Source organism: Nerophis ophidion, linkage group LG21 (genome assembly GCF_033978795.1).
Source record: "Nerophis ophidion isolate RoL-2023_Sa linkage group LG21, RoL_Noph_v1.0, whole genome shotgun sequence".
In the NCBI taxonomy this organism is placed as follows: Eukaryota; Metazoa; Chordata; class Actinopteri; order Syngnathiformes; family Syngnathidae; genus Nerophis; species Nerophis ophidion.
This window is the reverse complement of record NC_084631.1, coordinates 23,665,415-23,689,659: the sequence shown is the minus strand read 5'-3', so window position 1 is coordinate 23,689,659 and position 24,245 is coordinate 23,665,415. Positions and strand designations below refer to the sequence as shown.

The following is a 24,245-nucleotide window of genomic DNA, read 5'->3' as shown; positions in this document are numbered from 1 at the left end:
CACTCACACTTGATCTCTGCTTAGCGATGTGTTGATAACTTCCACCTCTCCTTGTCAGCAGCCAACAAGCTAAGCTAGCAGGAGAAGCAGCTTAGTGCGCCCAGACTAATGTATCCGGAGACAAACAGCCATTAATGAAGTTTAATTTATTTAACAGCATATATTTTTCCATGTACACACTGATTAAGAACACAAAACAATAACCACAATAAGACAGACCAGGGGTTAAGACTGCTGACTTGGATTGAAATGTCTTGGGTTCAACCCCGCTCTGGTTGATGGAATTGTGTTCTACCTCATCATACTTTACTGAGCCAGGAATCCTTGATTACAATTTTTTATGAAAAAACTTCTCTTCACAAGACCCATGCTAGCCCAGTGGTTAAGACTGTTGACTCGGGTTGAAGGATGCTGGGATTGAATCCTGTTTGGGTTGACATGTAATTTGCAAAATGGCTGGAGGCTTCAAGGTGTCATATATTGTGATTTTGTCACCACTTCCATGCAATGTTAAAATAAATATTTAATAAACTTTTTTTTATCCAATTACAATTAACCTATTTTATTTCAATTGTACCCAGGAGAGCTCATTGGTCAAAGCTCTTTATTCTTAATTTTGTACTCCTATTCTTACCCACCTCAAGAATTACACTCACTCGCACACACAGGTAACCCCTGAGGTGTCATCATTGACTATTTGACAATTTATTTTTGATTATTATTATCTTCAGTGTTTACTTAATTTTTCAACTATATGTTACTCAAACAACTAGGAAATAACTTTACTCTGTGTGGGGGAGGAAAAACACCTCACAATATACGTCATACAGCCAAATTAATGATTCCATGTATGGGGTTTGAACTCAGTACCCCTGTATTAAGAGCCCACAGTGTTGGCCATTGAGCTATCATAGGTCCCGTTAAGCTTTGTTTTTCGCTCATATACAAATGTAATCAGTGAACTATGATCAAGGCAAAACAAAAAAAAACATCTTTTAAGTTATGGATTTGAACTCAATATTACCGCATCGGAGTTAGCAGTCCTATCCCTTGAGCTATCCTGGGTCTTCAAGAAAGATGATTTTGACGGTAATGTGTTGCACCTCATCATACCTTAGTGAGCCAGGAGTCCTCGATTACATTTGTGTATGGAACGCAATCTGTTCTACACAGGACCCAAGTTAGACCAGGGGTTAAGACTGGTCACTCCGAATAAAAGGTCTTGGGTTCAACACCACTCTGGTTGGAGGAATTTTGTTCTACCTCATTAAACTTTACTGAGCCAGGAATCCTCGATTACATTTTTGTATGAAAAAGAAATCGTTCCTTCACAAGACCCAGGCTAGCCCAGTGGTTAAGACTGTTGACTTGGGTTAAAGGGTGCTGGGTTCGAATCCTGCTTGTGTTGACATGAAGTTTGCAAAACTGGCTTGAGGCTTCAAAGTGTCATATATTGTGACTTTGTCATCACTTCCATGTGATTTTAAAATAAATGTTTAATAAACTTTTTTTTATCCAATTACAATTAACTATTTTATTTTAATTGTACCCAGGAAAGCTCATTGGTCAATGCTCTTTATTCTTAACTTTGTACTCCTATACCCACCCACCTCAGGAGTTACACTCACTAGCACACACTCATTCATTCGCACGCACGCACGCACACACACACACACTCTCAGGTAACCCCTGAGGTGTCATCATTGACTATTTGACAATTTATTTTTGATTATTATTATCTTTAGTGTTTACTTAATTTTTCAACTATATGTTACTCAAACAAGCAGCACATAACATTATCCTGTGTGGGGGAGAAGAAACACCCCACAATGTATGTCGTTTTGACGCCACACAGACACATTTCTGATTTCATGTATGGGATTTGAACTCAGTACCCCTGTATTAAGAGCCCACAGTGTTGACCATTGAGCTATCCTGGGTCCCATTAAGCTTTGTTTTTCGCTCATATACAAATGTAATCAGTGAAGTATGAGCAACGCAAAACAAAGAAACAGACCTTCCAAGGATGGATTTGAACCCAGTAGTACTGCGTGAGAGGCTGCAGTCCTATCCATTGAGTTATCCTGGGTCTTCTCACAAGACGATTTTCAAGGTAATGTGTTCCACCTCATCATACCTTAGTGAGCCAGGAGTCCTCGATTACATTTGTCTTTGAAAAATAAATATTTACTTCACAAGACCCACGCTAGCCCACTGGTTAATACTATTGCCTCAGGTTGAAGGCTGCTGGGTTTCAATCCTGGTTAGGTTGACATGTAATTTGAAAAACTGGCTGAAGGGCTTCAAGGTGACATATATTATGACTTTGTCACCACTCCCATGTAATTGTAAATAAATATTTAATAAACTTTTTTTTATCCAATTACAATTAACCTATTTTATTTTAATTGTACCCAGTAGAGCTCATTGGTCAACGCTCTTTATTCTTAACTTCGTACTCCTATTCCCACCCACATCAGGAAATACACTCACTCACACACACACTCACACACACTCACACACACTCTCACACACTCTCACACACACAGGTAACCCCTGAGGTGTCATCATGGAATAATTGACAATTCATTTTTGATTATTATTATCATCTTTAGTGTTTGCTTAATTTTTTCAACTATATATTACTCAAATAAGTAGCACATAACATTATTCTGTGTGGGGGAGAAGAAACACCCTGCAATGTATGTCGTTTTGACGCCATACAGCAAAATTTCTAATTCCATGTTTGGGGTTTGAACTCAGTACCCCTGTATTAGGAGCCCACAGCGTTGACCATTGAGCTATTCTGGGTCCCGTTAAAAATTGTTTTTCGCTCATATGCAAATGTAATCAGTGAACTATGATCAAGGCAAAACAAAAAAACAGATCTTCCAAGTTATGGACTTGAACCCAGTAGTACTGCATGATAGGCAGCAGTGCTAACCATTGAGCTATCCTGGGTGCATATACAACAAGATTTTGATGGTAATTTGTTCATCCTCAACATGCTTTAGTGAGACAGGAGTCCTCGATTACATTTGTGTATGGAACACATTAAAACTTTCAGAAGACCCAGGATAGACCAGGGGTTAAGACTGCTGACTTATAAGCAAAGATGCTGGGTTCAAATCCCACTCTGGTTGGTGGTATTTTGTTCTAGATCATCATACTTTACTGAGACAGAAGTCCTCGATAACATTTTTGCATGAAAAATCTGAGCCAGGACATTTGTTTCTGTTCTTAGAAAAAAAATGAAGGAAACAAGTATTGGATTTTCTTCTATGTACAAAAACAAGAGAAGGTAAAAAAAAAAAACACCTCCTTTTACCCTCTTTCGTTTCTGTTCTTAGAAAAAAAAACAAAGAAAAAAAGTAGTTAGGTACAAAAACAAAAGAAGGTAAAAAAAAAACACCTCCTTTTACCTTCTTTCGTTTCTGTAATTAGAAAAATGTCATTCAAATCCAATGCATTTTAATGGGATTTTTGTCCAGCGGCAGTACACCCACCCACAACCATTTCATGGCCTGAGCTGTATAAAGGACCAGTGGACCCAAGGATCCATGCGAGAACTTTGTTTTTCAATGGTGTACCATAAGCCTACTCAAGCTTGATGCTCTCTGTTTTCCCTCCGTGCCTGACTTCCTTGTTTGTCCTCCCTCAGTGGCCTCCCGAGTTTTGCCATAGGTGATTCTTCCGCTGATTTCCCCCGTGGACTTTGGACTGCTTTTCCTCGATCCTTGACCCCTCACCCGGAAACGGATCTTGTCACCCCTCTCCCGCCCTGGACCACCTGCCTGCCTCGTTCCTTTCATCTCAACACTTGGTAACACACACTTCAGCTAACTACACACATAACCTCACAGGCACACACTCCAACAGAAAATGGGCATTATAAACAAAGAGAGGGAGCTTACATGGAAGCGGTCAAACAAATAAACAATAAAAATGAAAAAAAAACTGGAGACTTCCTTCGGCCAGATTTTGGCCGCCGGCGGGCTGTTTTCGACCCGCGTGCCGCAGTTTCGGGGCCAATTTTCAAAACTTTGCCGCTGCCGGCAATATTTTCCCCTACATAAAATAGAGAGTAGATCCAGCAGAAAATAGGTATTAAAAACAAAGCGAAGGAGCTTGGAGGGGCAAAACCCCATTGTGGGGACCTCTACAGCAGCAGAGGGGAGGCATGCATAGCTTGGCCGGGCTGTCTTTTTGAGCAGTTTTGCGTATTTTGGGCCCACCGAGGTGTCCAGCGCGAGTCCTCAGGGAATTGCAGCCCTCACAGCGTGTTGGAGAGTGGCGACTTTCGCCCCCAGGACATTGAGGAACGGTTGGATTTTAGGAGGAAGTGTAAACACAATAACGACATCTGGTAGAAGGTCCCACGGATAGGGATAGAGAATAGGGGTCGGAAATCACCCGACTCAACTCGATCACAGGAGATAGGATGACTAGTCAAGTAAAAAAGCAGACTGTGTGGCATCAAGACTAGACCCACAAGGAGAAGTGATCTAAAAGCAATGGTATTTAAGCACAGTGTTCCGACAGGACAGCAGAATGAAGAGATTCGGCCCACCTCTTCTCCGGGAAACCTGCAGGTCCTGTCTGAAACAAATAAAGCTTTTTGTTTGACGATTTTTCTTGGTGTCTCCTCAGCTCATCACCCATCACACGAACATCAAATATACAACATTAACTTAGTTTGCAGTATTTCCCTTTCTCTATTGTATTTCTTACAATGTATTAAAACATTCCCGACACTTATATTTGATGGCAACAGTCACAAAGCCCTGTGTTATGTTTCCCTATCAATTTCAATGAACTATTGAGATATTTATGTTCTAACCTCATTCTAGTAATAATGTATTTTATGATGGCAACAGTCACAAAGCCCTGTGTTATGTTTCCCTATCAATTTCAATGAACTATTGATATATTTATGTTCTAACCTCATTCTAGTAATAATGTCTTTTACCTTTCTATTTCTATTCCTCCTCTCATTACACCTACTCCCCTCTGGACTTTGTAATACTCCCTACCTTTTGTTTCCTTACTCCAATTATCTTGCACTTTTTATTGTGTTCTATCTGAATTATATTCTTCACTGTGTGTGTGTGTGTGTATTTATATATATATGTATACATATACTGTATATATATATATATATATATATATGTATATATATACTGTATATATATATATACCACCGCTTGTCCCTTTATATATATATATATAGATACATACATATCTATATATATATACACATACATACATATCTATATATTATATATATACACATTATACATATTATTATATATATTATAAATATATATATATACACATACATACATATCTATATATTATATATACATATATACTGAATATATATACAATATATATATAATTTTATATATTATAAATATATATATTTTATACATAATTATATATATTTTATGTATATATAAACTTATATATATATATATATTCCACCGCTTGTCCCTTTATATATATAAATATATATATATACATACATACATATCTATATATATATATTATATATACATTATATATATAATTTTATATATATATACATATACACACACACATACATACATATCAATATATTACATATATATACATACATACTGAATATATATACATTATTTTTATAATTATATATATTATAAATATATATATTTCATATATAATTATATATATTTTATATATATATAAAATTATATATATATATATATATATATATACGTGGACAGAGATGAGGTAAGATGATACTCGTGTAATGTTTTCCATTTTCAGCGGACTTCTCCACTACTGTAGATAAGTTTGTCACCTTGTACTTTGTCAACTTAAAACTATTTGATTTGAGAGTGCATGTATTTGAGGGGGCTCCGCCCCACCTTGCCTCAAAGTAGAGCCAGTCCCAAATCACAACACTTGATACTCCCACTTCTCGTCTTATCCATGTGTTCAATGTGGTATTTCAAACATAAATAAATTCATTGAAGTCAAATTGAAACAAGGCAACAAGAGAAGTATCCTACACTTCTCTTTTGTAAAGTAAATCTGAAAAGCCGATATAGGCATCTACATCAACTATATGATTTGCCTGAGAAGCTGGACAGGACAAAAAAAAAAAAAAAAAAAAAAAATTCTGGATTGCCTGCTCTATGCCCGAGGACACATGTGTGGCATACATTATAAGCATGGTTTAAAATTGAACCATGCAATATAATCATGGCTAGTAATGATGTTATACTATATAAGCATGGTTAATAATGAAATCATACAATATATGCATGTTTATTAATGATATCATACAATATAATCATGGTTATTAATGATATAATACAAGAATATCATGTTAATGATGTTCTACGAAATAATCATGTTTATTAATGATACCATACAATATAAGCATGTTTATGTTTCCTTATCTATGGTTACCATCACACGTTTCCTTTTTGCCATCACTGGTCAAATGAATAAAGACAAATAAACAGAAAAGAAAAATATAAATTCAAATAAAAAATAAAAATCAAAATGAAAAGACAGAGAAAAAACAAACAAAGAAAAGGTAAATACAAAAAGACAAAATAAAAATATAAACTAAAACAATCCAAACAAAAAGCCAAATAAGCAAAATAAAAAAGGAAAAAAAGTCCAAGTAAAAATCCAAAATGACAAAGAATAAGCCAACATACAAATTATAACAAAGTTAAATAAAAATCAAAAAACAAATACAAATAAAAAGACAAAAGTATAAAGCGAAGACAAATTAAAAGACAATTGAAAATAAAAAGCCAAATAAAAAGGCCAAGAAGTGATCAGACTCAAACACTGAGCAGACGTCCTAAATGGGCGGAGCTTCTTCATCAACTTTCCCCCTCAGAGTCATCCTCCTCCTCTTCCTCAGATTCATCTTCATCCTCCTCCTCTTCTTCTCTGCTCGCTTGGCGTCCGGAGGCTCTCTGTTGCTACGGCGACCATCGGACGGGTTCAGGACACAGAAGGTGAGCGTGAGGCCAAAGAGGGCGGGACTTACCTGGAAAGATGTGGATGCAGACAGGAAGGAGGTGGTGCCCTCGAGGGAAGTTCTAGAATTGGCCCCCACCATGTCGGAGCGCGTCAGGTAATCGGGGGGATGCAGGGAATTCCTGAACACCTGAACGCAGCGTTTTAGGTCATGTGATTTCTAAGCCTCTGCGGGTGGGCGGAGCTTACCTTCAGGTCCTCCTCCTCCTCCACACTCTGGATGCTTTGATAAGCCAGCGTGTAAAGCTCCAAGGCCTTGGCGTGGAAGGACATCTCCACGGTAACAAAGTCGCTTAGGATCTTCTGTGAGGGCAGAGACACTTTGAAAAGCCGCTTGGAGGCGTGGCTTGGACGCCCCCGACGCCCACCTTGAGGTCTCGGATCTTCTGCTTCTCAAACTCGTCCATGGTCTCCTCCAGTTGACGTGTCGTGCGCGTGGCGTCCATGGTGGCTCGCTGCAAGTCGCTCTCCGCCTGACGCGCACGAGGACGAACTCATCACAACGCAAAACATTGTGGTGTGCAAACATTTCTGTCAACGCACCTGAGACTGGGGGCGGAGTCAAGGTGCGTCACATATTCACATACTCTACTAACTCGATATACTGTATTATACACATTGTACTGTACTTACTGTACTGTACTTACTGTCTCTACTCTGTTGTATATACTGTACTCACTGTTAACATTCTACTGTACTTACTGTATACACTTTACTGCACTCACTGTATACATTTTACTTTTATTGTTTATACTGTACTTGCTGTATCTGCCGTACTTAATGTATACTCTACTACACTTACTGTATATACTCTACTTAATATATACTCTACTGTACTTACTGTATATACTCTACTTAATGTATACTCTACTCTACTGAATATATATACACTGTTGATGAAGATAAGGATTCAATAAAACCTCATCGAGCTGGATGCAATCTTACTTGGAGGGGAGGAAACAGGTGGTAGAGGTGAACGGCACTGTCTCCCCTCCCCTCTCAGTAAGGTGTGGAGTCCCCCAAGGCAGTATACTAGGACCTTTACTGTTCCTAATATACGTAAATGACATGCCATCAGCATGCCACTGTGAATTGTTCCTGTTTGCGGATGACTCGGCCCTGCTGGTATCCGGCAAGGACAAGTCACAGGTGGAACAAATCCTCAATGCTGAACTCCTTAGTATTTGCACCTGTCTCGCTGACAACAAGCTGTCCATACACTTAGGTAAAACGGAATCCATCTCATATCAACAACAGTATCAACCTTAAAAAAGTCAGTGACTTCACTACAAAATTGGGTGACAGGAAAGATGAGATCACCTACCTAGGTTCCAATCTAGAGGCCAATCTTTCCTGTGATAAAATGACAACCAAGGTAATCAAAAAGGTCAACCAAAGAACGAGATTCCTCGACAGAATCTCCTCTCTGGTCAACAAAAGCACCTTGAAAATTCTAGCGAGAACTCTCATTCAACCCTTTTTCGATTACGCTTGCACCTCCTGGTACCCCAGCACCTCCAAAACCCTCAAATCTAGACTCCAAACATCCCAGGACAAGCTAGTCCGGTTACTTTTAGACCTCCACCCCAGATCACACCTCACTCCAACCCACTTCTCCAAAGTGGGCTGGTTCAGAGTGGAGGACAGAGTAAAACAACTTGCACTGAGCCTAGTCTATAAAGTCCGCTACACCTCCCCGATACCGAAGTACAGGTAAAACTACTTCCTTAACGTAACGCTGTACATATCCTACTAAGTCAGACCTACACTATTTCAATGTCCATTTCTTTGTTGATGCAATTGTTGATGACTGAAGTGCTGATATCAACCAAAGCTCCTCATCCCACCCCCCAGATTGTAAATAATTCAATGTATATACTATGATGATTAACTTGTGTGATGACTGTATTATGCTGATAGTATATATTTGTACCATGAATTGATTAACGTGGACCCCGACTTAAACAAGTTGAAAAACTTATTCGGGTGTTACCATTTAGTGGTCAATTGTACGGAATATGTACTGAACTGTGCAATCTACTAATAAAAGTTTTGATCAATCAAAAACTGTACTCACTGTGTATATTCTATTGTACTTACTGTATAAACTCAACTGTACTTAATGTATAAACTGTACATACTGTATATACTCTGCTGTACTTACTCTACATACTGTACTTTCTGTACATACTATTGTACTTACTGTATATATTCAACTGTACTTAATGTATAAATTGTCCATACTGTATGTACTTACTCTACATACTGTACATACCATACTGTACTTACTGTATATACTCAACTGTAAATACTGTTGAGTATATATATATATATTTATACTGTACTTAGTCTACATACTGTATTGTACTTACTGTATATACTGAACTCTACAAATTGTACTGTGCCCACTGTGTATACTGTACTCTACTTACTGTATATACTCTACTGTATTTACTGTACAGTATATACTTTTACACATAGTGCTGAACTCACAATATATACTCAACTGTACGTAATGTACACACTCCATAAATTATTCTTACTGTGTTATGAATACTCTACTGTACTTTACATGTTGTACTGTACCTCCTGTATATACGGTACTCTAATTTCTGTGTATACTGTACTCTACTTACTGTATACACACACACACGACTGTACAAACTTTATATACTGTACGCTACATTCTGTGTGTACACACACACACTAACATTCCAGGTGAAAGATACGATGACTTGGCGGTCTGATGGGTTCTTCTGGCGAGTTCTTTCCAGCTGATCCATTTTTTTGGACTCATGTGTTCTGGCGCTTTGAGTCTGCTTCACGTCATCCTAGATGGACACACAAACACTTGTTGCTGTGATTACAAACACTTGTTGCTTTGACGACACACACACACACACACACACACTTGCTGCTATGACGACACACACACACACACACACACACATTTGCTGCTATGACGACACACACTTCTTGTTATGACGACATATAGACACTTGCTGCTATGACGCCAAACACACACTTATTACTATGACGACACACTTTTCTATGAGGGGCCGTTAGGGACATTATTCAGAATTACCTCTTACATAAACAACTAAAATTACCTCTTACATACACTACTGAAATGCTCTCACATAAACAACTAAAATGCTCTTACATACACTACTGAAATGCTCTTACATACACTACTGAGTTGCTCTTACATACACTACTGAAATGCTCTCACATACACTGCTGAAATGCTCTCACATAAACAACTAAAATGCTCTCACATAAACAACTAAAATGTTTTCCTCTCACGCACACACACACACACACACACACACACCACTTGCGTGTGAGAGACAACAATTTTAGTAGTATGTGTGCAAGGATTTCAGTTATATGTATAAGAGCATCTTACCAGTGTGTGTGAGAGGATTTCAGTAGTGTGTATAAGCAACATTGCATTCCGGTTCCGGTCACCAATATTGCCCACCCCTTTTCAGATTTTTTTTTTTTTTTTTAAGCCAAGTTGTTTGTGCATCAAAATGTCACCGTCCGCAGCATTATCAAGCGCCACCTTCTACCTCATGGACATCAGGTCAAGAGGAGGAAAAGGTAACTAGACATTATTTATTTCTAAATGATTGTTGAATCCCATGAAATGTAAGGCAACATGGCATTGCAGCCATTAAGCAGTTAGCACACAGTGCCTCCACTACAAACAAGTTAGCAACTAGTGTTTCTGTGGCTCCTAAGAGTCTCACATCTATTGCAAACTTGCCGTTTGTCTCGGAGGAAACGGAAAAAGTACACTGTCAAATCAGCTAGTAATGTCTGCAGAGTTGTTGCTATGGTAACATGTCGAAATGTGATTCACGTCATGGTACGTCGGTAGCTGATTGAATAGTAATAATAATAGATTACATTTATTTAGTGCTTTTCTTTGGACTAGATAAGGGGTCCCCAAACTACTGCCTGAGGCCCGGTTACGGCCCGCCGACGTCCAATATCCGGCCCGCTGAAATTATTATTTTTTTGTATTATTATTTTAAATCTGTCTTTTCTAATCCATTTTTTGATGTCCCCTAGCCGCTCAAGCAAATCATATTGTCTAAAAATGCATTTTCCCGTATGACTTATATTTTCTTAGCTGTTTTCATGTGATCTGATTGTTACATTCTTATTTCCAAGTCACCACGCAGCTGCACAACCATTTCAACAAGGACGGAATACACAACCTCTGGATTCATGGAACTTCTCTGCACCCAAATATATTAATTGGAATATTCAATAAATTTTACATAAATATATGAATCATCTTTTTTTTTTTTGCTCAAAAAAGGTTCCTAATGACTTATTATTCATATACTTTTCAATGTTTCTTGTAGTCAGACAATAGACATTGTTTGTCTAAAGTTATAGTTTAAATTAACGTAATAATATTTACACCTAGTCCCTAACATCCATCCATTTTCTACCACTTATTCCCTTTGGAGTCGCGGGGGGGGCTTGTGCCTATCTCAACTACAATTGGGTGGAAGGCGGGGTACACCCTGGACAAGTCGCCACCTCATCGCAGGGCCAACACAGAAATAGACAACATTCACACACTAGGGACCATTTAGTGTTGCCAATCAACCTATCCCCAGGTGCATGTCTTTGGAGGTGGGAGGAAGCCGGAGTACCCGGAGGGAACCCACGCATTCACGGGAAGGACATGCAAACTCCACACAGAAAGATCCCGAGCCCGGGATTGAACCCCAGACTACTCAGGACCTTCGTATTGTGAGGCAGACGCACTAACCCCTCTTCCACCGTGAAGCCCAGCCCCTTACATAAATACAATAATCATAAAATAAAAAATTGTGTAGCACAAACGTTTGGGACAGGTTTAGGGAGATTTTGACAAAGTGTGTGTGGTGGTGGGGGGCTGGATGACATCACTAGTCAGAACATGTATTTTAAAATACCTTAAAAACCTCAATGTTAGAAACAAAAGTTTACAGCACAAACATATTGCAGTGTTATTTTGATATTTGCAATAATAAAGTGGGCAACTTCATACAGGTCTGTGTAACAGGTTCTTTTTTTATTTATTTTTTACAATATGTGTAAACAAAACCTTAATTCGCAGAATACACTGCACAAGTGAAGAAAACATTTTAACAAACCATATAATTCCCATGTTGTTAACTGCATAATGTGCGGAATTAAAGTGGAAATGTCTATCCCATAGTTGCCATCATGTTTAAGTGGGTTCACTTGTTGAATAATGTTCATTGTCGTTTCATTAATGTTAACACCTACGTGTGGAATTACAACGTTATTATTTGTTATTATTATATATTATTATGTGAGGGCATTTCAGTAGTGTACGTAAGAGCATTTTAGTTGTTTATGTGACGACGCACGCACACTTGCCGCTGCGACGACGCAGGCACACTTGCCGCTGCGACGACGCAGGCACACTTGCCGCTGCGACGACGCAGGCACACTTGCCGCTGCGACGACGCAGGCACACTTGCCGCTGCGACGACGCAGGCACACTTGCCGCTGCGACGACGCAGGCACACTTGCCGCTGCGACGACGCAGGCACACTTGCCGCTGCGACGACGCAGGCACACTTGCCGCTGCGACGACGCAGGCACACTTGCCGCTGCGACGACGCAGGCACACTTGCCGCTGCGACGACGCAGGCACACTTGCCGCTGCGACGACGCAGGCACACTTGCCGCTGCGACGACGCAGGCACACTTGCCGCTGCGACGACGCAGGCACACTTGCCGCTGCGACGACGCAGGCACACTTGCCGCTGCGACGACGCAGGCACACTTGCCGCTGCGACGACGCAGGCACACTTGCCGCTGCGACGACGCAGGCACACTTGCCGCTGCGACGACGCAGGCACACTTGCCGCTGCGACGACGCAGGCACACTTGCCGCTGCGACGACGCAGGCACACTTGCCGCTGCGACGACGCAGGCACACGCACACTTGCCGCTGCGACGACACAGGCACACGCACACTTGCCGCTGCGACGACACAGGCACACGCACACTTGCCGCTGCGACGACACAGGCACACGCACACTTGCCGCTGCGACGACACAGGCACACTTGCCGCTGTGACGACACAAACACACTTGCCGCTGTGACGACACAAGCACACTTGCCGCTGTGACGACACAGGCACACTTGCTGCTGTGACGACACAGGCACACTTGCTGCTGTGACGACACAGGCACACTTGCTGCTGTGACGACACAGGCACACTTGCTGCTGTGACGACACAAACACACTTGCTGCTGTGACGACACAAACACACTTGATATTATGACGACACACACTTTTTGCTATGCAGACACATACACACTTACTGCTATGACGACCCACACACACTTGCTGCTATGACGACACACGCACACTTTTTGCTATGACGACACACGCACACTTACTGCTATGACGACCCACACACACTTGCTGCTATGACGACACACGCACACTTTTTGCTATGACGACGCACGCACACTTTTTGCTGTGACGACGCAGGCACACTTGTTGCTGTGACGACGCAGGCACACTTGTTGCTGTGACGACGCAGGCACACTTGTTGCTGTGACGACGCAGGCACACTTGTTGCTGTGACGACGCAGGCACACTTGTTGCTGTGACGACACAGGCACACTTGTTGCTGTGACGACACAGGCACACTTGTTGCTGTGACGACACAAGCACACTTGTTGCTGTGACGACACAAGCACACTTGTTGCTGTGACGACACAAGCACACTTGTTGCTGTGACGACACAAGCACACTTGTTGCTGTGACGACACAAGCACACTTGTTGCTGTGACGACACAAGCACACTTGTTGCTGTGACGACACAAGCACACTTGTTGCTGTGACGACACAAGCACACTTGTTGCTGTGACGACACAAGCACACTTGTTGCTGTGACGACACAAGCACACTTGTTGCTGTGACGACACAAGCACACTTGCTGCTGTGACGACACAAGCACACTTGCTGCTGTGACGACACAAGCACACTTGCTGCTGTGACGACACACGCACACTTGCTGCTGTGACGACACACGCACACTTGCTGCTGTGACGACACACGCACACTTGCTGCTGTGACGACACACGCACACTTGCTGCTGTGACGACACACGCACACTTGCTGCTGTGACGACACACGCACACTTGCTGCTGTGACGACACACGCACACTTGCTGCTGTGACGACACACGCACACTTGCTGCTGTGACGACACACGCACACTTGCTGCTGTGACGACACACGCACACTTGCTGCTGTGACGACACACGCACACTTGCTGCTGTGACGACACACGCACACTTGCTGCTGTGACGACACACGCACACTTGCTGCTGTGACGACACACGCACACTTGCTGCTGTGACGACACACGCACACTTGCTGCTGTGACGACACACGCACACTTGCTGCTGTGACGACACACGCACACTTGCTGCTGTGACGACACACGCACACTTGCTGCTGTGACGACACACGCACACTTGCTGCTGTGACGACACACGCACACTTGCTGCTGTGACGACAAACGCACACTTTTTGCTGTGACGACAAACGCACACTTTTTGCTGTGACGACACACGCACACTTTTTGCTGTGACGACACACGCACTTGTTGCTGTGACGACACACGCACTTGTTGCTGTGACGACACACGCACTTGTTGCTGTGACGACATACGCACTTGTTGCTGTGACGACATACGCACTTGTTGCTATGACAACACTACGAATTTAATATTAAATGGTATAATTAGAAACCGCGGTAAAATTCAAGACTGTTAGTAATAAAGTTTACATTTTTAATTACCGAAAAACTGCCATTTATGAATGCATTTTAGGCAACACTGCATGCATGCATCAGGCGATTGTGTCAAGACCGTTGCCACAACTTTAGAAAATCTTTATTTTTTTTTACTGGGATGTTCACTCGTCATTTATTTAACTTCAACTTTTATCATTGTTCAAATAACATCAATACTTGCTATAAGGGTTTGTCATCTCATTTTAATTGAACGCAGGCTGTGAAGATTGTGTATTTGATGTGAGAGGTTTCACTGCTGTTTATTTTTGTTGGCCAAACTGTTGCACTGGACCACTAGGAAGAGGTGTTGGAGAATAGCAAAGCGTGTTTATTTGACTTCATCTTCATCAGCCAAACTGCTTTGTTTTTTGATTTGATATGAAAAAGTAAACCCCATGTTTTTGACATTACTTGTGTTTTTTTTCCATTTCAAAGTTATTACTTTAAAAACCCTTCATGTGACGCAGTATTTTGTTAATGTTTTATGGCATGTAGTTAATTATTATACATGTTTCTGCTCAAAATCTTAATGGATCAGTCCCGATACAGCCTCTATATGTACATTCAAATGTACATAACTTAAAAAAAATACCTCCCTCTTTCAAAATGTAAAAATAGAGGTAAAGACGTCTTATAATGAGAAAAAGATGACACGTTGATACTCTTAATGAACACATACACAAATATTTGTATTTAAATAAATGGGTAACGTTTATCTACAGCTTATTTATTGGACATTACAAATTACAGGATGGCGTTACGTTCTCACCACAACACTGTTTTACTTAACATAATAAATAATCCTGATTAATAATCGGGATTTCAATATTGATCAAAATAATCTTAATTACCATTTTGGTCATAATTGTGCAGCCTTTTGTATGAGACTAGATCTCATACATGAACACTATTTTTATTTATATGAACAAAAAGTGCAGTTATGTCTTATGGCCATCAGATACCATCTGGCAAAATTCTTACATTTGTTTTTCTTTGTTTATCTCTTATGTCCATAAAGTGCTATATTGCACAATATTCACAAGTATTTGTATTTATTTATGTTATTATTTTGTTTCCGGAATATAACAGTGTTTATAATGATTGTGTTGCTTTCGTGTTCACATTTAATTTCTACTTTTTATCTCCAATGTTTCTTCTACAAAGGAAATCATTTTCAATGTGCTGTTTGTGTTTTTTTCTTCTTTTAAACAAAACTTGGTTAAAAGATTTCAGTGCAAGTATTTTCTGAAAATTTTGAGTACATTTAAGAATACCGCGGTAATAATAACCATGATAAGAAATGTTGACATTGTGACATATCGAGACAACACACACTTGTTGCTATGACAACACTGGTCAGCGATGCTGGCAGGAATGATAATGCTCACCCTTTTACGTTTGACCACAGCACCGTAACCTTTTAGCGGCTCGATCACTTTGGCGTCCAGTCGCTCCACCTGGAAGATCAAAAAACCTTACCCAGAATAATGATAGGTAATTCATTATTATCAGTATTGTAATTATTACCTGCGCTTGGCGGTAGTCCTGAATCTTGGCCAGGTGACTCGCAAAATGCTTCAAACCAGTCTTGAGGCTGGGAGTCTCCGTGTCAGAATACTCGCCCAGCTCTCGCACCAGCAGGTCCGCCTTGTCCCGAAGACGCGCCGAGTTACGGCCGTACGCCGCAAACGCCTGACACATCTCGCCAAAATGCTTCTCCACGTTACTGATGCGCTCCTGAATCCTCTTTGTCTGATTGTCCCTGAACACACCGCTCATTAATAATGCATTCATATCTTCTATTGTTTATGTATTTAATACAACAATCATATCTATTTTATACGTCTTTAATAACACATTCATCAGCTGTTTTATACATAACTAATAACACATTCATAACTCTTATTTCATAGGTCTTTAATAACACATTCAGAACTGTTATTTTACATGTCATTAATAATACATTCACAGTGGCTATTTTATACATCTATATTAACACATTTATATCTGCTACTTTATACATCATTAACACATTCATATCGGCTATTTTATACATCTTTATTAACACATTCACATCTGCTATTTTATACATCATTAATAACTGTTATTTTATATCATTAATAATACATTCATATCGGCTACCACTTGTCCCTGTCGGCGTTATGGGGGAAGGGGGGTGATAATTTGTGGGGGGAAGGGTTGGTGGACGGGGCTTGGTGGTAGCGGGGGTGTATATTGTAGCCCGGAAGAGTTAGCACTGCATGGGATTCTGGGTATTTGTTCTGTTGTGTTACGGTGCGGATGTTCTCCCGAAATGCGTTTGTCATTCTTGTTTGGTGTGGGTTCACTGTGTGGCGCATATTTGTAACAGTGTTAAACTTGTTTATACGGCCACCCTCAGTGTGACCTGTGTGGCAGTTGATCAAGTATGTCTTGCAGTCACTCACGTGGGTGTTCAAAAGCCAGACACAACATATGGCTGGACTGGCACGTCGTTTGTACAGGTTGTTAAGGCAGTGCCATTACGGCATCCTCTGAACATTAATGTGTGGGTGAAAATCGACAGAACTTCGAGAGAATGGTTGGGTTGGCAAGTATGACGCTGTCAAGCGCCATTCATATGAAACTAACATAAAATTTTCATATCAAGGTGCGGGCCGCAAAATAACATCTCATTCTGTCCCGAGGAACAGACAGCGTGAGACATTTGCACAGGGCCTGTGTTTTTAAAAGGTGTAAATCTTACTTGTTTTACAGTTCTCTTTTATGTATTTTAAAATGTATGTCTTAACGTATTACTTTTATGAAACTGCTCTGTGACATGTGCTGTTGACATCATGGCCAGGTCACCTTTGTGAAATAGGTCTCGATCTCAATGGGTTTCTTATCTAATTAAATAAAGGCTCTAAACCACACCTTGGCAAATTAAGGCCCGGGGGCCACATGCGCCCCGTTAAGCTTTTCAATCTGGCCCTCCAGACATTCCCAAATATTTTTTTTAGGTCTTTTTGATGGAAAGTGTAGCTGCCATTATGATGTTTTCTAATGACCTTAAGTCTTGAACTCGGTTGGTAGAGTGGCCGTGCCAGCAACTTGACGGTTGCAGGTTCGATTCCCGCTTCTGCCAACCTAGTCACTGCCATTGTGTCCTTGGGCAAGACACTTTACCCACCTGCTTCCAGTGCTACCCACATTGTTTTGAATGTAACTTAGATATTGGGTTTCACTATGTAAAGCGCTTTGAGTCACTTGAGAAAAAGCGCTATATAAATATAATTCACTTCACACAATTCACTTCTAATAACATCTGAATCGCTCCCCCTTTTCTTTTTCTATTTAGTGCTTCACTCTAACTTTCCTCGTCCACAAATCTAGAACCCGTGACGTCACGTGCACATCGTCTGCTACTTCCGGTACAGGCAAGGATTTTTCAATAGCGACCAAAAGTTGCGAACTTTATCGTCGATGTTCTCTACTAAATCCTTTCAGCAAAAATATGGCAATATCGCGAAATTATCAAGTATGACACATAGAATGGGCCTGCTATCCCCGTTTAAATAACAAAATCGCATTTCAGTAGGTCATTAAGGCGGTCTGTCATAACGTTTTTAGCATTCAGCAGACATTATTGTGAAGTTTTGTATTAGTGTCCCTAAAAATAGATATACCAGCCCCAAGCCTTATTTATTTCTCTAATTTTGGCCCCCGAGTCAAAATAATTGCCCAGGCCTGTTCTAAACTAATACCATAACCATAACTTCAACTTGGCACTGCTAGCGCTAGTTCGGTAACATGGTTATTCCCATAACGACTGGACACGAAACCTTCCAAAAACATGGTGGATAAACAACAAAGAAACCATACCTCATCCGGGCGTCGGGTGTCCGACTCATCTGTGCTGAGAGGAGTCACCAAGAAATGTAAGAAATGATCCAAGTCGAACGTCAAAGGTCGGCGATAACTGAGGATATAGCGACTAGCATGCGATGCCAACACCGAGCAGGCTATCGTCTCGGCAGGACGTCAAAGCAGGACGAGGAAAAGTCCCTTTGAGCTAAGTGCAGATGCTGTTCGGAGTCATACAGAAGGTCTTTGAAGAAGAAAAGGCAAACGAAGGAGAGGCTATTTGAACGGGCTTTCAGGGAAGAGGAAGGGCGCAAAATAGAAATGCTGGAGGCGGAAAAAGAAGACAACAGCTCTGCTGGCGGCAATCGCGATTTCTACTGTTGCCCCTAGCGGTCGGGGGAGGAAGCGACAACGGTAATGTGAACGTATCCAACATGGCTGATAGCACCATAGCACCACCTTATAAGTAGACGCAGCATTGGCTGCTGTGACGCGAGAAATTTGGTTGCCATCTTGAAGTGGTGACGAGGAGCCGGCGAGCGGCCTAAACTTTCTTTTTTTCCTTTCTTTAGTTTATTTCGAACATGGACACCCTTACAGTATACTACATCACACAGGCAGACACAGGTGGTGCCTCTACGGCTACACACAAAGTGCATCAATCAATCAATCAATGTTTAATTATATAGCCCTAAATCACTAGTGTCTCAAAGGGCTGCACACACCACTACGACATCCTCGGTAGGCCCACATAAGGGCAAGGAAAATTCACACCCAGTGGGACGTCGGTGACAATGATGACTATGAGAACCTTGGAGAGGAGGAAAGCAATGGATGTCGAGCGGGTCTAACATGATACTGTGAAAGTTCAATCCATAATGGATCCAACACAGTCGCAAGAGTCCAGTCCAAAGCGGATCCAACACAGCAGCGAGAGTCCCGTTCACAGCGGAGCCAGCAGGAAAACATCCCAAGCGGAGGCGGATCAGCAGCGCAGAGACGTCCCCAGCCGATACACAGGCGAGCAGTACATGGCCACCGGATCGGACCGGACCCCCTCCACAAGGGAGAGTGTGACATAGGAGAAAAAGAAAAGAAACGGCAGATCAACTGGTCTAAAAAGGGAGTCTATTTAAAGGCTAGAGTATACAAATGAGTTTTAAGGTGAGACTTAAATGCTTCTGCTGAGGTGGCATCTCAAACTTTTACCGGGAGGGCATTCCAGAGTACTGGAGCCCGAAATGAAAACGCTCTATAGCCCGCAGACTTTTTTTGGGCTTTGGGAATCACTAATAAGCCGGAGTCCTTTGAACGCAGATTTCTTGCCGGGACATATGGTACAATACAATCGGCAAGATAGGATGGAGCTAGACCGTGTAGTATTTTATACGTAAGTAGTAAAACCTTAAAGTCACATCTTAAGTGCACAGGAAGCCAGTGCAGGTGAGCCAGTACAGGCGTAATGTGATCAAACTTTCTTGTTCTTGTCAAAAGTCTAGCAGCCGCATTTTGTACCAACTGTAATCTTTTAATGCTAGACATGGGGAGACCCGAAAATAATACGTTACAGTAATCGAGACGAGACGTAACAAACGCATGGATAATGATCTCAGTGTCTTTAGTGTATTGAGGGTGTGCATGCGAGGGGGCTCGTGCTTTTTGCCACTGGGTAAATGGGTTGTACTTGTATAGCGCTTTTCTACCCCTTTTTAAGGAGCCCAAAGCACTTTGACAGTTTCCACATTCGCCCATTTACACACACATTCACACACTGACGGCGGTGGCTGCCATGCAAGGCGCTCACCAGGTCCCATCAGGAGCAAGGGTGAAGTGTCTTGCCCAAGGACACAACGGACGTAGCTAGGATGGTAGAAGGTGGGGATTGCACCAGTAACCCTCATATTACTGGCACAGCCACTCTACCAACTTTGCCACGCCTTCCCAAAAGGCAGGCCATGAGGCAGCAAGTACTTGTGCCTCAAGGTACGGGGCGATACATTCTCAACTTGCAGTTCAATGGCTCAGCAGTACTCTGTCTCACCAGACTGGGAGAAGTGGGATCGCTCAAGCTAGCAGACACATGTCTCTCCAGCGGAAGCCAGCCTTTTCCCTCTTTTTTTTAAACTGTTTTTATAACACAAATGTGATTTTTATTAAGAGTAGGCCACTGTTTGTAGGTGTTTTTTGTCAGATTCAAAAAAATATTTTGTATTATTGCTTGGAATTAAATTGAAATAAATAAATGTGTCTGCCAATATGGATGATTGTATATACTGTATCCAGTATTAAATACTTCTCTAAACTGGAATTCAAGACAGAATGAATGTCATCATACAAAGTACAATTTCATGAAGGATAGCTATTGCTGCTTGAGATACAAATACAGAAAGGTAAGATACACTCACAATACTTGATTTATTTTGTTAAAATCAAATGTTATGGTACAGGGGAAGAAGACGGCACAGAATGCGGACGTTGTTTTAGCTGTATCTATTTTATATTGCATGTTGTATTTATTTTATAAATACAATATGCAATGAGGCGTGTAACTAAATCCAAATGTATACGTGTGCGACTATGTGTAGTGATTATGTGTTGAGTGTTACCGGGAGTTGTTGAAGGTGCGTGTTGAGTGAGGGACGGAAATTCAAGAAGGGCAAGGCAGGCTCGGAGGTCTGTGAGCAGGCGTGATGTCAAGGGCAGGAGCGAGGCGTCAAAAGTCTGTGTCCAGGCGGGAGGTCGAGATCCAAAAGGGGCAGCGAGGGAACCAGAGGGAAATATGGGGGGACGAGATACACAGCTCGTGACGCGGGAACAGAGGAAAACTGCTGCTGGAAGATGACAAGGGACACGAGACAAATGAACATGGAGAGGGAGAAACTCAGAGAGAGAGTGTGCATGGAGCTAGATATGACGGCTCACTGTACTGGAACATGTTGCTATGATCTGGCCCGGAACGCAGCTCTCACCTCTTACAGTGAGGCAACCTCAGACGCCACCAGCAACCCCAGTGGGCTTGCAGACGCCAGCTCAGGACACGCAGACAGTCCAGCCGCCTGCTGCTCCAGCTCTGGACATGGCAACAGCTCAGCCGCCTGCTGTTCCAGCTCTGGAGGCGCCGACAGCCCAGCCGTCTGCTGCTCCAACTCTGAATACGCAGACAGCACAGCCGCCTGCTGCTCCAGCTATTGAATTGCCATCTTCGTCTCAAGCGGGCCGTCTCAAGCGGGCCGTCTCAAGCGGGCCGTCCCATGGCGCCGCTGTCAGGTTAAAACACTGATGACATCTATTAAACAGGACAAAAAGCAAAGAATCAAACAGAGACAGAATTCAAATTGGCCCAGTGAGGAGAAACATGTACATCTGCACCCTTGTACAGTGTCATTATGCTCTGCCAAAAGATTTTACGCCTCTTTCTTTTATTTGATCCTTCCCTGACCACATGGCAACAGCTGCTTCCAAAGGGATGGGGTCATAAACAGCCATCGCCTTTGATTAGAAAACAGTTCAAAATAAAATGTTGGTTCGAAAAAGAGGTCGTAAAAGTGTTAAAAAAAAGAGGTCGTAAAAGAGTTAAAAAAGAGGTTCGTAAAAGAGTTCAAAAAAGAGGTGTCTGGAACTTGGGCAGATCCTGCCCTCTCTCTGCTTTGTAGTCCTTGGGCTAACACTATATCTTTCTGTTGATTACAATACATGAAAGAAACAGAACACCTTCATGTTGCTTCCCCCCTACACAGTGGAGTTTTAAAAGCCCTCTTCTTGGCAGGTTCAAAGACATGTTTTGGCTTCTCGCCGGGAACTCATTGAAACACAAAGTAATTGTGATTACTTAGATATAATTGTTCTAACAGCCGCTGTCCGCTCTAATGGGCCCATCGTCGGTGCTTGTCTGCAACATTTCCGCAGAGAGGGATAGAAGGGAAACATGGTGTAATAAAGGCAATTTTAGGAAAGGAAACACTATAGAATGTAGCAAGGCTTTAATAGGATATCTTAAGACCACAGGTTTAATTCTTAAAGTGTAGATGTTTTTGTTTTGTTTTGTGTTTTTCCTCTTATGTGCGGTTTTGTGTAAATACGTATTTTACATGTATATACCATAGTCTGTAACCTGTTACAAAAAAGATCAGTTAGAATAATACATAATGGTGGAAAGAACTACAAGTGTGCGCTCCATTCTCTAAATGTGTTACAAAAAAGATCAGTTAAAATAATACATAATGTTGGATACAGAGAACATACAAACCCTTTATTTATTAAATCACAATTATTGAAATTCAACAATTCGGTGCATTTGCAAACAACTAAAATGATGTACAAAGCAAACTATAAACTGCTACCCAAGAATGTACAACAATTCTTCTCAACAAAAGAGGAGAAATATAACCTTAGAGCGGGGGTGTACAAAGTGCGGCCCGGGGGCCATTTGTGGCCCGCAGCTAATCGTTTACCGGCCCGCCACACATTGTGCAAAAATTGCAATATTGATAGTATTGCAAAAATAAAAAAAAAACATTTAAAAAATGTGTGATGAGGTGAAATCTAATAAGGAAAAAGTGTCAATGATGACACAAAGCTGCCATGCAGGCATTTTTTTCCCCCTTTTGCCTTTATTTTCTTTTTTTCCATTGCTCAAAAAAAAAAAGGACAAAAAAAATCTATGTCAAAGCCATTCCTTCTTTGTGCAACTTCAAATGTCGGACGAAGTTGTAAATGGACGCGTCTCCGTCTGGAATCTTCCAACTGCATGTTTTGTGTTAGGTTTCTTCTTTCTTCACTCATCTTATTATTACTTAAAAATGATCACTTTAAAATGTTTTATGTGGAAAAAATATTGCATATGTTGTGTGGTTGCCATACAAAAACATCAACGTTTTGACAAAAGAGCAAAAGTCAAACAAAATAATAGTTCAAACTTAAAATCGATATATCGGAAGGTGATCCTGAAATATAAGTGTTAAAAGTAAAAAATAATAATAATAAAAATCTATCACTTTATGAGTGGGGAACCTTTTGAATCTCAAATATATTCAGTAGGATTTTATTTAACTTTTCACTGTGATTACTCAAAAATATTAAATCATTAAAATCAATGGTGTCCTGCATTATTGATCTTTGAGGGCTTTAATTGCTAAATAAAGGAACTCTACTGAAGGAATCAATAAAGTACTATCTATCTATCTATCTATCTATCTATCTATCTATCTATCTATCTATCTATGTATCTATCTATCTATCCATCTAAATACTGCATATTTCAGTTTTACCATAAAAAACAAAGTTGTCTTTGACAGAAAAGGCATAAAACCATATTTGTTTTACTCTATATCAACCTCAAGTTGATAGAGAGATTTACTGCAAGCATTAAATTAAAAAAAAAAATAATAATTTTACTTATTTTTAACATTTTAGTGATTGAGACCCTCTATGCTCCCCATAAACCCTAAGGATTAAAACAAAAAATCCATATATTTAGTTATGATTTGAAAATGAAAAATATCA

General features: G+C 41.0%; 2 protein-coding genes across 2 annotated transcripts in view; one reads left to right on the top strand and one right to left on the bottom strand.

The window, feature by feature from the left end:
• The window catches only part of LOC133540258 (uncharacterized), a 61,707-nt gene that overhangs the window by 19,782 nt on the left and 17,680 nt on the right, over positions 1 to 24,245 (top strand). The window contains exons 5-8 of the mRNA XM_061882851.1: positions 6,976 to 7,141; positions 12,473 to 13,146; positions 21,475 to 21,666; positions 21,722 to 22,005. Of these exons, the coding sequence (XP_061738835.1) occupies positions 6,976 to 7,141; positions 12,473 to 13,146; positions 21,475 to 21,666; positions 21,722 to 22,005 (1,316 nt within the window). The remainder of the gene's footprint in view (positions 1 to 6,975; positions 7,142 to 12,472; positions 13,147 to 21,474; positions 21,667 to 21,721; positions 22,006 to 24,245) is intronic.
• Positions 6,297 to 19,117, bottom strand: cibar1 (CBY1 interacting BAR domain containing 1). The gene is made up of 9 exons (XM_061882266.1): positions 18,762 to 19,117; positions 16,425 to 16,659; positions 16,286 to 16,354; positions 9,774 to 9,875; positions 7,588 to 7,593; positions 7,413 to 7,517; positions 7,234 to 7,347; positions 7,055 to 7,174; positions 6,297 to 6,986 (listed from the first exon to the last, which is right to left on the bottom strand). The coding sequence occupies exons 1-9, from the start codon at positions 18,788 to 18,790 to the stop codon at positions 6,885 to 6,887; spliced, it is 882 nt and encodes a 293-aa protein (XP_061738250.1). The 5' UTR covers positions 18,791 to 19,117; the 3' UTR covers positions 6,297 to 6,884.